Source organism: Botryllus schlosseri, chromosome 11, assembly GCF_051294905.1.
Source record: "Botryllus schlosseri isolate E-star chromosome 11, Bs_hap1, whole genome shotgun sequence".
NCBI lineage: Eukaryota > Metazoa > Chordata > Ascidiacea > Stolidobranchia > Styelidae > Botryllus > Botryllus schlosseri.
Genome location: NC_137246.1, coordinates 3,164,822 through 3,179,347, shown reverse-complemented (window position 1 = coordinate 3,179,347; position 14,526 = coordinate 3,164,822). Strand labels below are relative to the sequence as shown.

Below are 14,526 nucleotides of genomic sequence, written 5' to 3'. Positions count from 1 at the left end.
TAGTTGTTAATTGTTGAGCCTTGAGACAACGATGCGATTTTTGTAATTTGTACTGAGCATAGTTGGATGATGAGCACTTAGTGTGTTGTACTTATGCCCACACGTTTTAGATTCAGATGTGAAGAAGTTGAATTACATTATGTAGGCAAAGAGTTTGAATTTTTCCCCTCTTTTTCGAGTGTGAAAAGTCAGGCACAGAATTGTTTTCTAGATCATATGACGTTAATTTCACAGTGCATATATAAATTAATTTGTGGGGATTTCAGACCTGAATCTGACTGCGGATATTGTTGAACTTGTTTGATAATATTTGAATTGAAGTATTGCATTTTCCCAACTCGTTTGAGTGTATGAATTTTAACACAAAATCGTTTTCATGGTAATCAGTGCTTAATTATTTCACCATAAGTATACGGTATATAAATGCGAATTTGTTTTGTAAAACGGGGTGTTTAGACCCGAATTCAACAGTGGATAGAGTTGTGTAAGACTGTCATCACTGTGAAAAGTTTGTCAGGTACAATCAGAGTTGTTACCCAACCAACACTATGTTTACCTGGTTCGACAAATGAACGTATTCATTCATCAATTCTGTATAGGTCATAATTTCTTAGCAATCTGCGATCTCGATATGATAGAAGATTTCTATTAAATTGTAACACGTTTGTGTTTTTACTCAGAAAATCTTTTAAACTGTAGACAGGACAAGCCGCATGCTCTTAGATGAAGCATGAGCTGGTTTTCATTCAATGTAGGAGACTTGGCTAAAAATGCTTTGAGCGAAGCGCAGAAAAAGATCGACAAAGCCTTGGATATCGAGGCCAAGCATGAAGAAAAAGAGCCGACGCCATCGAACGTCAAAAATGCGCAAACCTCTAAGCAACCTACCAAGTCGCAGGACGAATTGAAAGGACCTAAAAGAATTCAACCAACACCCAAAAAAGGTTCAACGCCGAGCTTGAAGGCAAAGAAAATTGACAGCAAGGGCGCTGATGACTTTTTTTCTGCGTGGGACGAGGAGAATTTCAATTCAAAAAAGGTTTCCAAACCAAAAACTACTCCGCGCCGCAGTACATCTGCCGTTTCTGTTCCAGGTTTGTCGAACAAATGCGAAAAAACTCAACAGAGTGAAGATGAAATCAGTAAATTGGTTTTAAGCGACAGTGATATTGAAGTGATATCATCGGCAACCTATTTATCTGATGAGTCTGCTTCAAGAGATAAACAATCTCAATCTGATACATTCGTTGATGTACCTCTATCAGTATCGGAAGATGTTGTACCTGATCAAACAAACAATACTGCATTGTCAGTGACAACACATAGCGACTGTGATTCATCTATCCACGACCAACCCAGTAGGATTGATGCTGAAGTTTGCGTATCACCTGAAAAGGAAGATGTTTTTCCATCCTCATCACTTCCACACTACGAACCAGATCAATCAATCAATTCTGTTGAAGCAACTTGTGTAGGTGAACCTGACAATATCCTATGTCATGAAGAAACTGTATATATAGAACACCAGCCTTGTGAAACCAATGTGGTACCGTTATCTCCTAAAGACACAGAGATGACTGTTGAAAATAGTGATGTAGGTGGCAATGTATCTGAATGTGCTGATGCAAATGTTCCTTCCGTTGGTGACAAAGAACAAGAAATGTCTGATGATATTGAGACATCTAGCACAATTCCTATTGATGATGCAAACACGGTTTCTGTACAGGAAGCGTCAACACAGCGTGCTGAAAATGAAGTAGTTCATGACGATCAAAAGTATTTAGCTCTTTCTGAAAAAATGGAAGTGTACGAACAGCAATTGATCACGTTAAGCCAGAGAAACGCCTCGTTAAACGAAGAAAATGATAACTTGAGATCCGAAGTTTCGCGCGCCAGGGAACAATGCCAAAAAGAAATGGAAAAACAGCTTAATGACGCCACCGTGTCCGTGAAATCGTATGAAAACACTTGTCGGATTCTAAAAGAAGAGAAAGCGAATCTTGTCAAACAATTTAACGTGCTAAAAAGCCAGTTAGCATCAAGAATGACGCACGAGCAGGTACAAAGCGCCATCGCAGAGAAAGAGGAGTCCATCAAGGGCTTAATGGAGGAGGGGGAAGTGCTGGCAAAGAAGCATCTGCAGCAGAACAACCTCATCAAAAAACTAAAGTCGCAATCTCAAGAACGAGAAAGCGAGTTGAAGACTTTAAGAGAGAAGGCTTCTAATTACGAAGCTGAGAATACGGCACTCAAAGAAGAATTGAAAATTGCGAAAGGACAAGGCAAGGAGGAGCGAGAAACAAGCTTGAGGATATCAGACGCGTACGAACAGCGCGAAAGAGAGACTCAGCTCATGCAGGAAAAGCTGGCGCAGTCCGAAGAGAAACAGCGGACTCTTCAAGTCAATTTGGACGGCGCTTACAAAGAGATTGGCGATTTACACAAGCGTTTGGCGGAGCAGGACAGCAAACTCGCTTCCGAATGGGAAGTGAGAGAATCGGAAATACGGCGTGAAAACGAACTAGCGACGAAAAAGATTGTGAGCGATCAAGAGCATCAGCGTCAGCTGCTCATGATTCAAATCGTGGAGTTACGCAATTCGATATCAAGAAGCGAAGCGAACGCGGCTAGAAAAGATGACGACCATCGGCGTGAGATAGGAGAGCTGCAGCAGAGAATACAAGAATCGGAAGGGCGTAATCAAGACCTCAGTGATAATGTGACTGGTGTGACGAGGCCGCTTTTACGTCAAATTGAAAATCTCCAATCCACGCACGCCACGCAGCAGAGGTCGTGGAACGCTTTAGAAAAAACCTTGAATTACAGACTTGGAGAAGCGCAGACGGAACTGCTAGCGGCCCGCGAAAGCGAACGCGTGTCTCAAAATACTGCGCTTGAGGCTAAGTCTAAAGCGCAAGCTTTGGAAAGGCAGGCGGAGATCAGCAGAAACACGATACGTGATCACGAACTAGAAATTGACTCTCTGAAAAAACATCTTGAAGAACGCAAGGCTAAAGTCGAAACGTTAACAAGAGAGCTCATGGAATCGCAAGCCGCATACAAAGAAGCCACTCATAAAGCTAGGAAGGAGAGGTTGTTTTTGGAAAACCAACTACAAATGGAAAAAGTGCGATCGGAAGCGGAACGCAAAAAGCACGCGGCACAGCAAGAGTCGCATCAGAGGGAGAGAGAGAAACTGGCGTGGAGCAGGTCGGAAATTACGTCCGTTTCAAGCAATCATGTCGCCGAGACTGAATCTTTGAGCAGTACGGGCGAAGCTTTCCAAGGTACTGACAAATTAGAAAGGCAATCCAGCTCATCGTCTCTGCCTGGGTTAGCACACCAGCTCTCGTTTCAAGGCGGACAGGGCGCGTCGATGTCAAACGTGCTCGAAAACCTGCAGACGCAGGTTAAACTGAAAGAAGGTGAAATTGCGCAGCTACGCGGAGAAATACACACACTGGAAAGGACCAGATCGTCAATGGCCGAGGAAATAGTCAGGCTCACTAATCTAAACGAAGACATGGAAGGTGTTTCGGACGAGCTGAGGGACACTCAAGTTAAGCTGGCGGATGTAGAGGGCCGGTATACAGCCATTTTGACCATGTACGGAGAAAAACAAGAGGAGAACGAAGAGCTTAAGATGGACCTCGCCGACGTGAAAGCCATGTACCGGCAACAGATTAACGACCTTTTAAAGGCAGATGTATCCTGACCTTGCGAACCTTCGGTGGAAGATTGGTCCGCTGTAGCTGCTAGAATAAGTAGATTTGAGATCTGTTATTCTGTATGGGTGACACCCTGGTATGCTCGGCCACGGTGCAGGCGACGAATGTGGACTTAAATCGACATGTGGATCCAAACCATTTCTATCATATTGTGCAATACACATCGTAGCGTAACATAGATTGAATTTATTAACAATCAACAAATAGTAATAATTATATATCTGCTGTGAAGCGATTTTCAATGAGTATGATGAGCTCAATTCATTTTAGTGTAACGAGCACATCTGCACAGTGTCTGAACCTCCGTCCGTGAAGCCGTCTCCGAACCCAAAGCTGCTTACAAGGTCAGGCGTGTTGTCACACATGGGGCATAGCTTGTTCCTCACTGACGAAGATCTCATCCAGATGATGAGGTTTACCCGTTCGCCAAACGTGATCGGCATTGCGCCGTGTACTTGCTGCCCTCTGTGAAGTATTCCTTCTCCAGTCACGTGCTCAACTTCAGACGGCTGCGAGTGGTCTTGCGTCTGTTAATAATGCCAGTGATGTTATACAGCTTCTGGCAATTGATACTTTGACTGTTTACTGACACTCGTCAATATTATATTATATTATATGGTGAATAAATTACTGAAAGTACAGCTGTCTGTAGTGGCAATTTCTGGTATGGTAGTAAAAATTTGTAGTTGTAGGTTGTATGTATGACATGGGTCAGTTAAATATGTAGTCCAGTAGCCTATTTTCTTGTATACCAAGTTCTCTTTTTGAAGATTGAACACCGGACAGTGCAGTATCCACAAGAGTTGACGATGGCAGTTATAGCACACTTGACAGGATGAATTAGTACTAGAGGTAGAGGCACATGAAAATATGTTACTTTTCATCTCCCTACAACATCAGAACCGATAGGATTGTGTTACTCAAGTAAAGGTCAATTTCTAATTGTTTTTACAATCGAACGCAATTACCAGCGAGGCCAAATCTATAACCAAGTAGAAGAGGAAAGCAAGAGGTCAGGAAATTACTCCCAAGTATGTGGTTTGAAAGTAGATCGAGTCATTTGTCTTTGAGTAACGCAGGATCACTGAAGCCACCGCGTGTAACCATGCTTTTCTACACTCTACGGCAGTGGTTCTCAACAGGGGTCTGCGAAATCTCTAAATTGGCAAGATGGTTGATTTGTATTTCTCAAAGTTGGGAAATCACGAGGCAGTTTCGCTTGATTGCTGCTAAAACGTCAGCAATCACATCAACAGAACGGACGTTTTGTTGTGGTTTGTGTAAAAATTACAAAGCTGAAGTAGTAGGGTCAAAATGTGACTTCGAAATGTTTGCAAAAACCAATCTTCTCCTATGACATACATAACCACTATTCCAAAATAACCTCAAGGACGGCTGCTTGATAGAAATGGCTAGGCTGGACGTTGCATGTTTATTCAAAAATCTGTTTCTCAATTTTGGTGGTATATATGTGGCCGATCATACCCAAATGTGTTGTTGGAACCGTTACACTCGTTCAAGACACAGCCATGTACTTCAAGAAATGCAGCTAAATAAATCGCTTCGAAATAATAAAAATCAACCCAAATTGCATAAATAATATGATGGTGTTGTCAAGAAAAGATAATTTGTTTCTGTTTATTACTAGCACACAGTTAATATTTTCACAAGACAGACGACGGTTGCACGATAATTGCGACAAATTTTAACTAAAACAGGGGGGTCCGCAAAGACAAGAACGTTGAAAACCACTGCTATACAGCCACTGTACTATGGGGGCTACACAACCTTGCCCTGTTATAATTTCCATCTCAAATATGATGCGAGGTGATTCAATCACAACTTTCTTCTTTACAAAATGTAAACATTAGGTATTTTGACTTCATAAACTAATAAAGTTAAAGTAGTCTATAAACATGACTGCTTGCCGTGCTTGGGTAGGTGAGAAATACTCGAGCAATTTGAACCGTTGACAGTATGTATTTAGTCACCTATCATTTGTGGAACAATTACAAATATTAGCTGATATCAGGCACTATTGAAACAAAATACAAAATTTTAGAAATCCTTTGGTTCCATAAATCTCATGCACAAAAATACTCGAGCGGTTACAATTTTAGAAGACTGTTAATTCAGATTTTTACGCAAAACTAGGCCTTTTTTACTTTCTTGAAAATCACCACTTCAACCGGAGTACTTCTACTTCTACTTGAGTACCAACGGTGACTACATTGACCACCAATTCTCACACTACGCTCACTTTGTAAGCGACAAGCCTAAAAATATCACCTTACGCATGCCACCAAAATACAGACTTCCATCATCGAAATCTTTCCCAAGACACACGTTCAACGTCACTTCGGCATTGTCGTAGTGTTGCGCCAGGTCGACGTCTTCGTTTTCCTTGTATTGCACTGTGAAGGCTTTGTGAGAATCCAGACCATCACCGACCCAGTCCGGGTACAGCAAACTGGCTATGCAGTTGAGGTATTTTTCGCGTAAGGGAGTGATGAATTTTTCATAATATCCTACTTCTTCAAGGAGAATCTACCAGAGAAAATTTTATTCATCATCACAAAATAAAGACAGAACTTCACAGAGACATGTAATTCAGATTAAAGTTTGACAGCAGAGGTCTCAATGCTGCGGCTTGCGGCCCAATTTACTAGTTTTTGATGGCGCCGCAGGCCACATAGCACCAATAAGGGGTATTCAAATGTATAATTACTAAATATGCCTTATTTAAAGGCACCTTGCAGACTGGCATTCCCAAATATCGTGTAAATGTGATTTACTGTTGTACTATTCATGCTTGGCACGAAAAAAATACATTTTTAAATATTTGAATAAAATTATTTTTGCGCTGGGCATAATTCGTCAAAATAGTGAGTTATATAGATACCATGCGAGAGGAGAAGTGCATCATGACAACGTAAAATCTGTTGTGTTTTAATATTGCAGCTAAAACATATAAAGAACATTCAAGTTTTCTTTTCAATTATCGATCCTGATATATGAAGCTTAGATAAGTGATATAGAATGTGTCGAGTCATGCGCAATGACTCAACTACAGGCAGAGTCAGTAAATATGTGACTAGAGTCGAGTCATTTTCGAATTTTAAGAAAATGACTTGAGTCAACGAAAAATTGCGACTAGATAACCATATCATCCCAGTGTACTGCAATTGATAGTAGTTCAATCTCTAATCATAATAATACATTGAGATTATAATACTGAATAGTAAACATTTCATAGCGTAGGAAGTGCATTGGACGAGATAGATTATGCAAAGAAAAAAAGAAATATAACTCAATCGAACAACAAAATACCGATACTAGTTCATAATATGAATTCTTGTAGCCTTGGCAGCATGGTTGTAATGACTCGAGTTGCAATTCTTCCTTGACTCAACAGTCAACATGACTCGTCTCATTTTCTTAAAAACAGAAAATGACTCGAGTCAATTTGTGTATTTACTCGACTTGTACCCAAGTCATTGCACATGACTCGACACATTCTATATGACTTATTCAAGTCTCGTATATCAGGACCGATAATTGAAAAATAGGCTCAGAAACTGTCTTTTATCTGTTTGAACAAACATGTTTGGAGTGAGAAAAAAGAGTCTACCATGAATCCGAGGCCTTCGATAACACCGAGACTCCGAGAGTTTCACAGAAGCGAGTTGAGCCTGGCTTGAACTCAACACTGAACAGTAAACACATTGATGCGGACTCGGCCCATTGCTCCTTAACTTGGTGGCGAATTGAAAAGGACTTGACTTGAGTCAAAACTATAAATGTCAAATAGACCTGTGACTCGGTTACAACCCTGCTTGGCAGTGTAGGTTTTTGAACTGTAGGATTCATTGAGATAGTTATGAACATACTGTTCAATAGAGCATTGTTCCTGATACGAGATGGAATGGAAAATGATAAAACTCAGTCCTGTTACCATGCAATTTGGAAATACAAAACTCATACCCCACTATTGTTCATGGTGTTTGGCCTCCCTTTCGGTAACGATGTTTGATTAAAGTGGTCCAACTCTAACAACAGCTTTTCACAAAAATCCCCGGTAAAAACCTTCATCCGGTAGACTTCTGGCGCCTTTTCTCTCTTCAACAATCGCAAGATGGAAGATGAGGTGGATCCTGGTGCTTTAGCATGCTCGACCAGTCTGATGAATTCATCATCCAAATAACATTCCTGAAAATTTCCATGTCTATACGTAATCGTTTTTTTCAAACACAGCCCTGTTATACCAAATCACCTTTAATTCATATACTTCTTTGAAACGTGGAACATACTGCTGCTGTATTAGCCTGCCCCTTAATCTGGCATCAGAGTCTATATTGACACGGCGCATGTATTCCTCCTTGATATTCAGGAGGATCTTCTTCCTTTGCTCCAGTTGCATGCATTTCAAATGCTAAATGACGCGAACGCGTAACGGGACTGTTGAGTTTATAGGCTACCCATTACTAGTCCAGTACCTCGGCATTATGCTTTAAAAAAGAGTCTTCGTCGCAATAGTTGACATGCAAGTTCAATTCAGCAATGTAAAAATTCCTTTGTAGATAGCAACCGCAACGGTAGAACCCTTTATGATTCTGTGACATGAATTCCGACCGCAGGTCACGCAACAGGTTTCTCAACTTTCCATAGGTCGATTTAGTAATATGCTAAACAAAATCGTAGAAAAATTACGTCGATTCACTCTGTTTGGAGGATTGATAGTTTGCATATATAACTTGGTCATTTTCAAAAGATCATATTATTCAAAACAGATGACACTCAACTGTTTTTATTGAAAGTGATGTCGTATTAATAATGCATCAATATGGCACAAGATGTAGCCTAATCTGAATTTCAGTTCAGTCAATGCACGAATTGTAGAGAAAACATACCAGGCAAGTTTACAGTGCAAGATGGCAACCCGAATGGTAAGATCCAATACACACTTACTCTCAATATGTAATGCTTGGAAATTACATTCCAGTAAATGGGATATGACAGTTCCGTGCTCTGATGATAGTATTTCTTCATATATTTTGACTACTTGCCACACAACTCTCCAGCATAATGGCAAGTCTATTGGCCACTCTAGCACCAGCAAAGACTTTGTTGGTGTGCACGACACAAAAACCCTACAGTAGGTTTGTTCAAAAATAACGTTATTTTTCAAATTTGACTGGCTATTATATAAAATTGTTAGGTTGCCTAGAAACGCTGCATACCAATTTTGACCTAATTCGACAGCTCTAGAAGCATTGCTATAGAAGACAAACGTTTGGATTTATTGAATAAAATTAAATATAATTTTTTTCAAATTTGACTGGCTTCCACCCTATGAAATTGTCAAGTCGTCTGAAAAAATGATGCACATCAAATTTGGCTCAATTCCAACCAGTAGAAGTGAAGATATTGGAGTACAAAATTTCGGATGTGAAAAAAATAGTATTCACGGTGCAAAATTCTTTAATTATTTATTATAGATCCACCCACCGCAAATACTGTGATTTGAAATCCTGAATTTGGAACATCAATAATTTCACTTCTACGGGATGGGATTGAGACAAATTTGGTGTGCATCATTTTTTCAGACAACCTAACAATTTCATAGGGTGGAGGCCAGTCAAATTTGAAAAAAAATTATTTAATTTTATTCAATAAATCCAAAACTTTTTATACAGCCATGCTTCTATAGGTTGTAATTGAGTCATACAGTCATGAAAAGTTTTCTCAACATGAAGATGTCTATCGAAAGGAACGATGTTATGCTTGGAAATCTTTTGTTATAACATGGAAAATTTATCCCGAAACAGAATAGCAGACCGTAAAAAAAACAGGTCTAATGAAGGCAGGCGATTTGCAATTTCAAGTATTCAAAGCTTAGTAAGATTGACAAGAAATAGAAAAATAATCAATATCTCCCACTCACAGTGACTCTGTCACATTATTTTGATATCTGAAGCGTTCAATATTTTATGCCATAAATCTGAGTCTAATTCAGAATTAAGTGTTGAGCGTTGAGTCAAGCCTTTGAGTATCACTGCTTATGACGTCATAACCGCATGAAACACATAGAAAGTTCAAATATGTACCTTTTATGTTACCACAAAGAATACAATGCCGGTTCTACATCACATTGACGATAATTTGGTATTTTTTCGACCATGCCTATTTCATTGCACTTTGTGACAATGCTTTTGTTTGATTGTGACTTCACAGACACATCATTTCCACCAATTTCCATAGCTTTGGACTACGGTACATGTTTCGCATATTGCGATATGACCAATCTAGGTGTCCAGGCTTCCACAGTGGAAAATAATATTGCGACTATAATTGTAATTGATGAATCAACTGCCAACGGCAAGGAGTGTAGCCTACTATTTCAGCACTGGTACTCGTAAAAATCATATCTCGCTACTGGACTTAACTCACTAGAATTAATACTCACAAATTCAAGTACATGAATCATCGCGCCAACATCATGATTGATTTACACGGCAAATAAAGCAAATGGAGTTACTCCTGCGACGCTACTTGGGAGTTGTTTTGATACTGTGTGTTTCTCTTGACTTCATCTTTCTCAAAAAGTCTCTTTGCGTCTTGGAGAAATGTTGAGTATCGAATATGAGGAAATTCCTCAACCATTGCATCAACGTGACATTCTTCCAGCGACTTGCACGTCATCAGACCGAAAAACGTTAACGCCGGACAATTTTCAGACACCACACGCACACCAGCTTCTGTTACTTTCGTGTGCCCAACATCTATATGTACCAATGACTTTCCTTTTTTTGCCATAGTATACAAAGCTTCATCGGTAATTGCAGTTGAGATGAGAAATATATAAACCAAACGGGGTAGGTGCGTCAAGATAACATCGACACAATGATCATCAATATTTTTGTTGAGACTCAAACCAAGACGAGATAGATTCCTACATCCTTCAAGAACTGGGTACAAATCCTGTAACGTTAAACTCCTCATAATCCTACAGTCGGTCAAGTTCAAATAATCAAGGTTAGATAATACCGCGAGATGCGCCACATTGGCTGGGTCTATCCGACACATTCTCAAGTCCAAACGTCTGATTGACTTGCTACTTTGCGAAAACGCTTCGAAACATTTACCGGTTATGTCCCTGTTGAGATTCAATCGACATTCGTAAAGCCGCGTACAATTAATAAACACATCTTCAAGTCCTTCATTTGTGAAGGATGTCGATTGAATTAATGTAATAATCTCCAAGTTTTTGAGATTGGCAGCAATGGAATGTAGCACTCCATCTGATATATCTACATTGTCAAGGTGTAGTTCTGTCAAATCTTTACAATGTTCGGCGAAAGCTATGAATGCTGCTTCAGAAAAGTAGTCGCATCTCGGAGCGTAAAAAGTTTGAAGGTTCGGGCATCCTTTTGCCAATGCTATCATTCCGGCGTCACTAATTTCACCCTTAACATCGTCTGGCAGCATAATATCTGTTATAAAGTCGCATAATGTAGGCAGAGTCTTTAATACTTGATCGTTTATAACATATCCAATCATATCGATTTTAGTCCATAAATGCGGATCAAGCACCTTGCCCCTCCATTCTTTGCTCACGAGGCTAACAACGTGTAGTAAATCATGCATTGAGAATAGTTCAAGAATTTTCAGTGTCACTGATCTCGGAAGTCTGCTCAACATATCAAACGAGCCACTGTTCGTGATATCACAACTTTCAGATATACATGTGCAATCATTTTCACGCTTGTTGATTTGGTCTTTGTGCATTGGTCTGATCTTCATTGAATTGACGTCACTTTGAAAATCCATGTTGATACAGCTTGATTCATTTTCAATGGAGCCGTCAGATTGATGATTGCCATTCTGATCCATTGTAAGGATAGGATGGAGTCAGGTCTATCTGCTCTATAAAACATCAAATATAAGCCTGGTGATAAAGAAAAATTATTTTAGGTTATATATAGGTTTCGCGTTATATCGCATTCATACCATAGTAATTTTCCTCACCGTTAGTACTGAAAGAAGAGACGTCAATAATGTGGTAGCTTACTTACTATTCTGAGTATTCTTCAGAGTTACAACAAAATGCCTGCAAAATCCTAGTCTTGAGTCTTGCACAATAACTAGACTTCAAATAGAGTCAATACATACACATATTGGCTTCAGTCGAGAAGAGTTAATTTTCATATTTTTGAAAATGACTCGACCCATCAAAGAATTTGCGACTCGACTAATTACAACCCTGATTTAACCATCAAATCGGTTACCAGGAGAGGTGGACGGTAACAAAGTACTTCTACCTTACTTCTACTTCTAAGCACTGAGTTGCGACACCGCCTAGCGGCACCACAGAAATCATTTTTCAAAAAAAAATAATTGTTTGGCGGTCTAATTACGGAAGTAAAACGAGATATTACAACAGACTGGATACCGTAGTCACAAGTCAGTGCTAAGTGCTATCTCCCTGCTTTCGTTAGGTATGTAACATGGGTGGCAAGCTTGGACAGCAAGCTTGGACGTCACCAAGCGATACCAGAGTCAAGATCCAGAATACGGCGCTTGTGCTTCACAGTGAACGCAAGCAAGCATGACATTTGCGCAACAGCGAATATACGGAGTAACCCTAGTCCGGCGTATATACCAGGTCTATTTCAGCACATTGCGTCGTTTAATAAGTATAATTCAGTATCGAACCAGGGCGAAAAATATTTCCGTCACGCAGATGAAATTTTCGAATCACGCGAGAAATCCGTCTGTCACGTGTTACGCACAACATGTTGTCGAAAACAACCACCGATTCCAGTCTGGGTATTATGGAACAAGAAACATTCCGCCACTAGCTTATCATGATTATTCGTATGTATCCAAAACAAGGTTACAGAATTAGAAAAAATGCAATGTGTTTAAAGGATTTGTGATTGCCAGATTCATTTAATTCTGTTTATTCAAACAAAACACTGAAACACCCAAAATACAACTGCGTACATGGTTAATTGGTCATATAGGAAGTTGATAAATGTAATATATAATATAATCAAAGTATAATAAAGTAATATTGTTCAGATGAAAATATAATCTGACGAAGACACACATCTGAACAAGACACACACAATGTACAATGCGAAACTAAAGTCCATTTCAGATGCTTTAGGAAATACAAATGCTATGATACAATTTGTATTATATGCTACGCAGCAATAAATTCGAGCACGCTATAACTAAAGAGAGACAATTGTGGTATCCTCTTACAAACTAGGCTATGGCAAGTGGCAACACTCACAGCGGTAAACAATACATTGTGATTGTAATAACCTAAACTACACTAACGTATCACGCAAACCGACTTGTACGAGGAGGGTTGGTGCGATGACATGCAAAATAAGGTCAAAAACATGCAAAATAAGGTCAGTCGCGACATGCAAAATAAGGTCAATCACATGCAAAATAAGGTCAGTCACATGCAAAATAAGGTCAGTCACATGCAAAATAAGGTCAGTCACATGCAAAATAAGGTCAGTCGCGACATGCAAAATAAGGTCAATCACATGCAAAATAAGGTCAGTCACATGCAAAATAAGGTCAGCCGCATGCAAAATAAGGACAGTCGCGACATGCAAAATAAGGTCAGCAGTCTCATGCAAAATAAGGTCAGTGGCATGCGAAGTAGGGTCGCGACATGCAGATTGCAGAATAAGGTCAGTGGCATAAGAAAAAAGTAGGATTTGAAGTAAATAGTTGGATTTATACGCGGACTGTTAATATTCTACATGCGACTCACCCCGTGATCGTAAGAATCGTCTGATTACATTTTGTTGAAACATCTTCAGATTTAGGATATAGATGGGGAATGTCAATCATGAAATTACTATATAGGAAAGATATTTTGAATTTATTTTTCATAAAAAAAAAGAATTGGATTTGTAATTGAAGTGTGGATTTGGATTTATGCGCGGACTGATAATGATATTATACATGCGACTGACTTCGTAATCAAGATAATCATGAATATCTTTTGATTGAAACATCTCAGGATTTAGGATATAGATAAGGAATTTCAATGTTGAAAGTAGGCTGCTATACAGGAAAGATATTTTGAATTTATTTTTCATAAGAAGAAAGTTGGATTTGCAATTGAAGTATAGATTTGGATTTATGCGCGGACTGACCTTATTTTGCATGTCGCGACTGACCTTATTTTGCATCTTGCTACTGACCTTATTTTGCATGTTTTTGACCTTATTTTGCATGTCATCGCACCAACCCTGTAGACTTGTACGCACTACGCAGGACCAGAGATGAGCGGATTTGAAATTTCTATGTCCTAATCCAATCCAAATCCGAACCTTCAAATCCAAATCCAAATCCTAATCCATAACTTTTTTCATATTCAAGTCCATGTCCAATCCTAATCCGATTCCAACTGGAAATTCAGAAAAAATACTAATTTATGCAACGGAGGGATTCGAAAATTTTCTTTCACAATCAACGATTCCCTGGATTCAAGATAACTTAGTAACCATAAGTACATTAATAACTGATCTGAATAAAGTTTGTTGCCATTCGCCACACGACATTTCAATCTCCCAGAAAATAGGTAAATCCAATCCATATCCTAATCCGTTCCGAAAAAAATGTCTAATTCAAATCCAATCCAAATCCGACAAAATTTCACAAATCCTGTTTTTTCAAAACCTAATCCTAATCCATGCTCATCTCTGCGCAGGACGCAGCCTACGGAAAACGGAATCTACCTGGAAAATGAGTTGACGAATACTAA

At 39.3% G+C, this 14,526-nt stretch overlaps 3 protein-coding genes across 4 annotated transcripts; 1 reads left to right on the top strand and 2 right to left on the bottom strand.

Moving 5' to 3' along the window:
• Positions 1 to 4,369, top strand: LOC145449810 (TATA element modulatory factor-like). The gene has a single exon (XM_080328243.1). The coding sequence runs from the start codon at positions 731 to 733 to the stop codon at positions 3,713 to 3,715; it is 2,985 nt and encodes a 994-aa protein (XP_080184369.1). The 5' UTR covers positions 1 to 730; the 3' UTR covers positions 3,716 to 4,369.
• Positions 3,895 to 10,329, bottom strand: LOC145449823 (2-oxoglutarate and iron-dependent oxygenase domain-containing protein 2-like). 2 transcript variants are annotated; one of them, XM_080328262.1, is made up of 6 exons: positions 10,195 to 10,329; positions 8,225 to 8,413; positions 8,002 to 8,160; positions 7,713 to 7,937; positions 6,018 to 6,275; positions 3,895 to 4,255 (listed from the first exon to the last, which is right to left on the bottom strand). In XM_080328262.1, exons 1-6 carry the CDS (start codon positions 10,213 to 10,215, stop codon positions 3,995 to 3,997), a joined length of 1,113 nt encoding a protein of 370 aa, XP_080184388.1. In that variant the 5' UTR covers positions 10,216 to 10,329; the 3' UTR covers positions 3,895 to 3,994. The 2 variants fall into 2 exon arrangements, with proteins under 2 accessions (XP_080184388.1, XP_080184387.1); XM_080328261.1 differs by lacking the exon at positions 10,195 to 10,329 and adding an exon at positions 8,697 to 8,831.
• On the bottom strand, positions 8,414 to 13,131 carry LOC145449820 (uncharacterized). The gene is made up of 2 exons (XM_080328259.1): positions 9,806 to 13,131; positions 8,414 to 9,729 (listed from the first exon to the last, which is right to left on the bottom strand). The coding sequence occupies exon 1, from the start codon at positions 11,619 to 11,621 to the stop codon at positions 10,263 to 10,265; it is 1,359 nt and encodes a 452-aa protein (XP_080184385.1). The 5' UTR covers positions 11,622 to 13,131; the 3' UTR covers positions 8,414 to 9,729; positions 9,806 to 10,262.
• Positions 13,132 to 14,526: the final 1,395 nt, after the last annotated feature.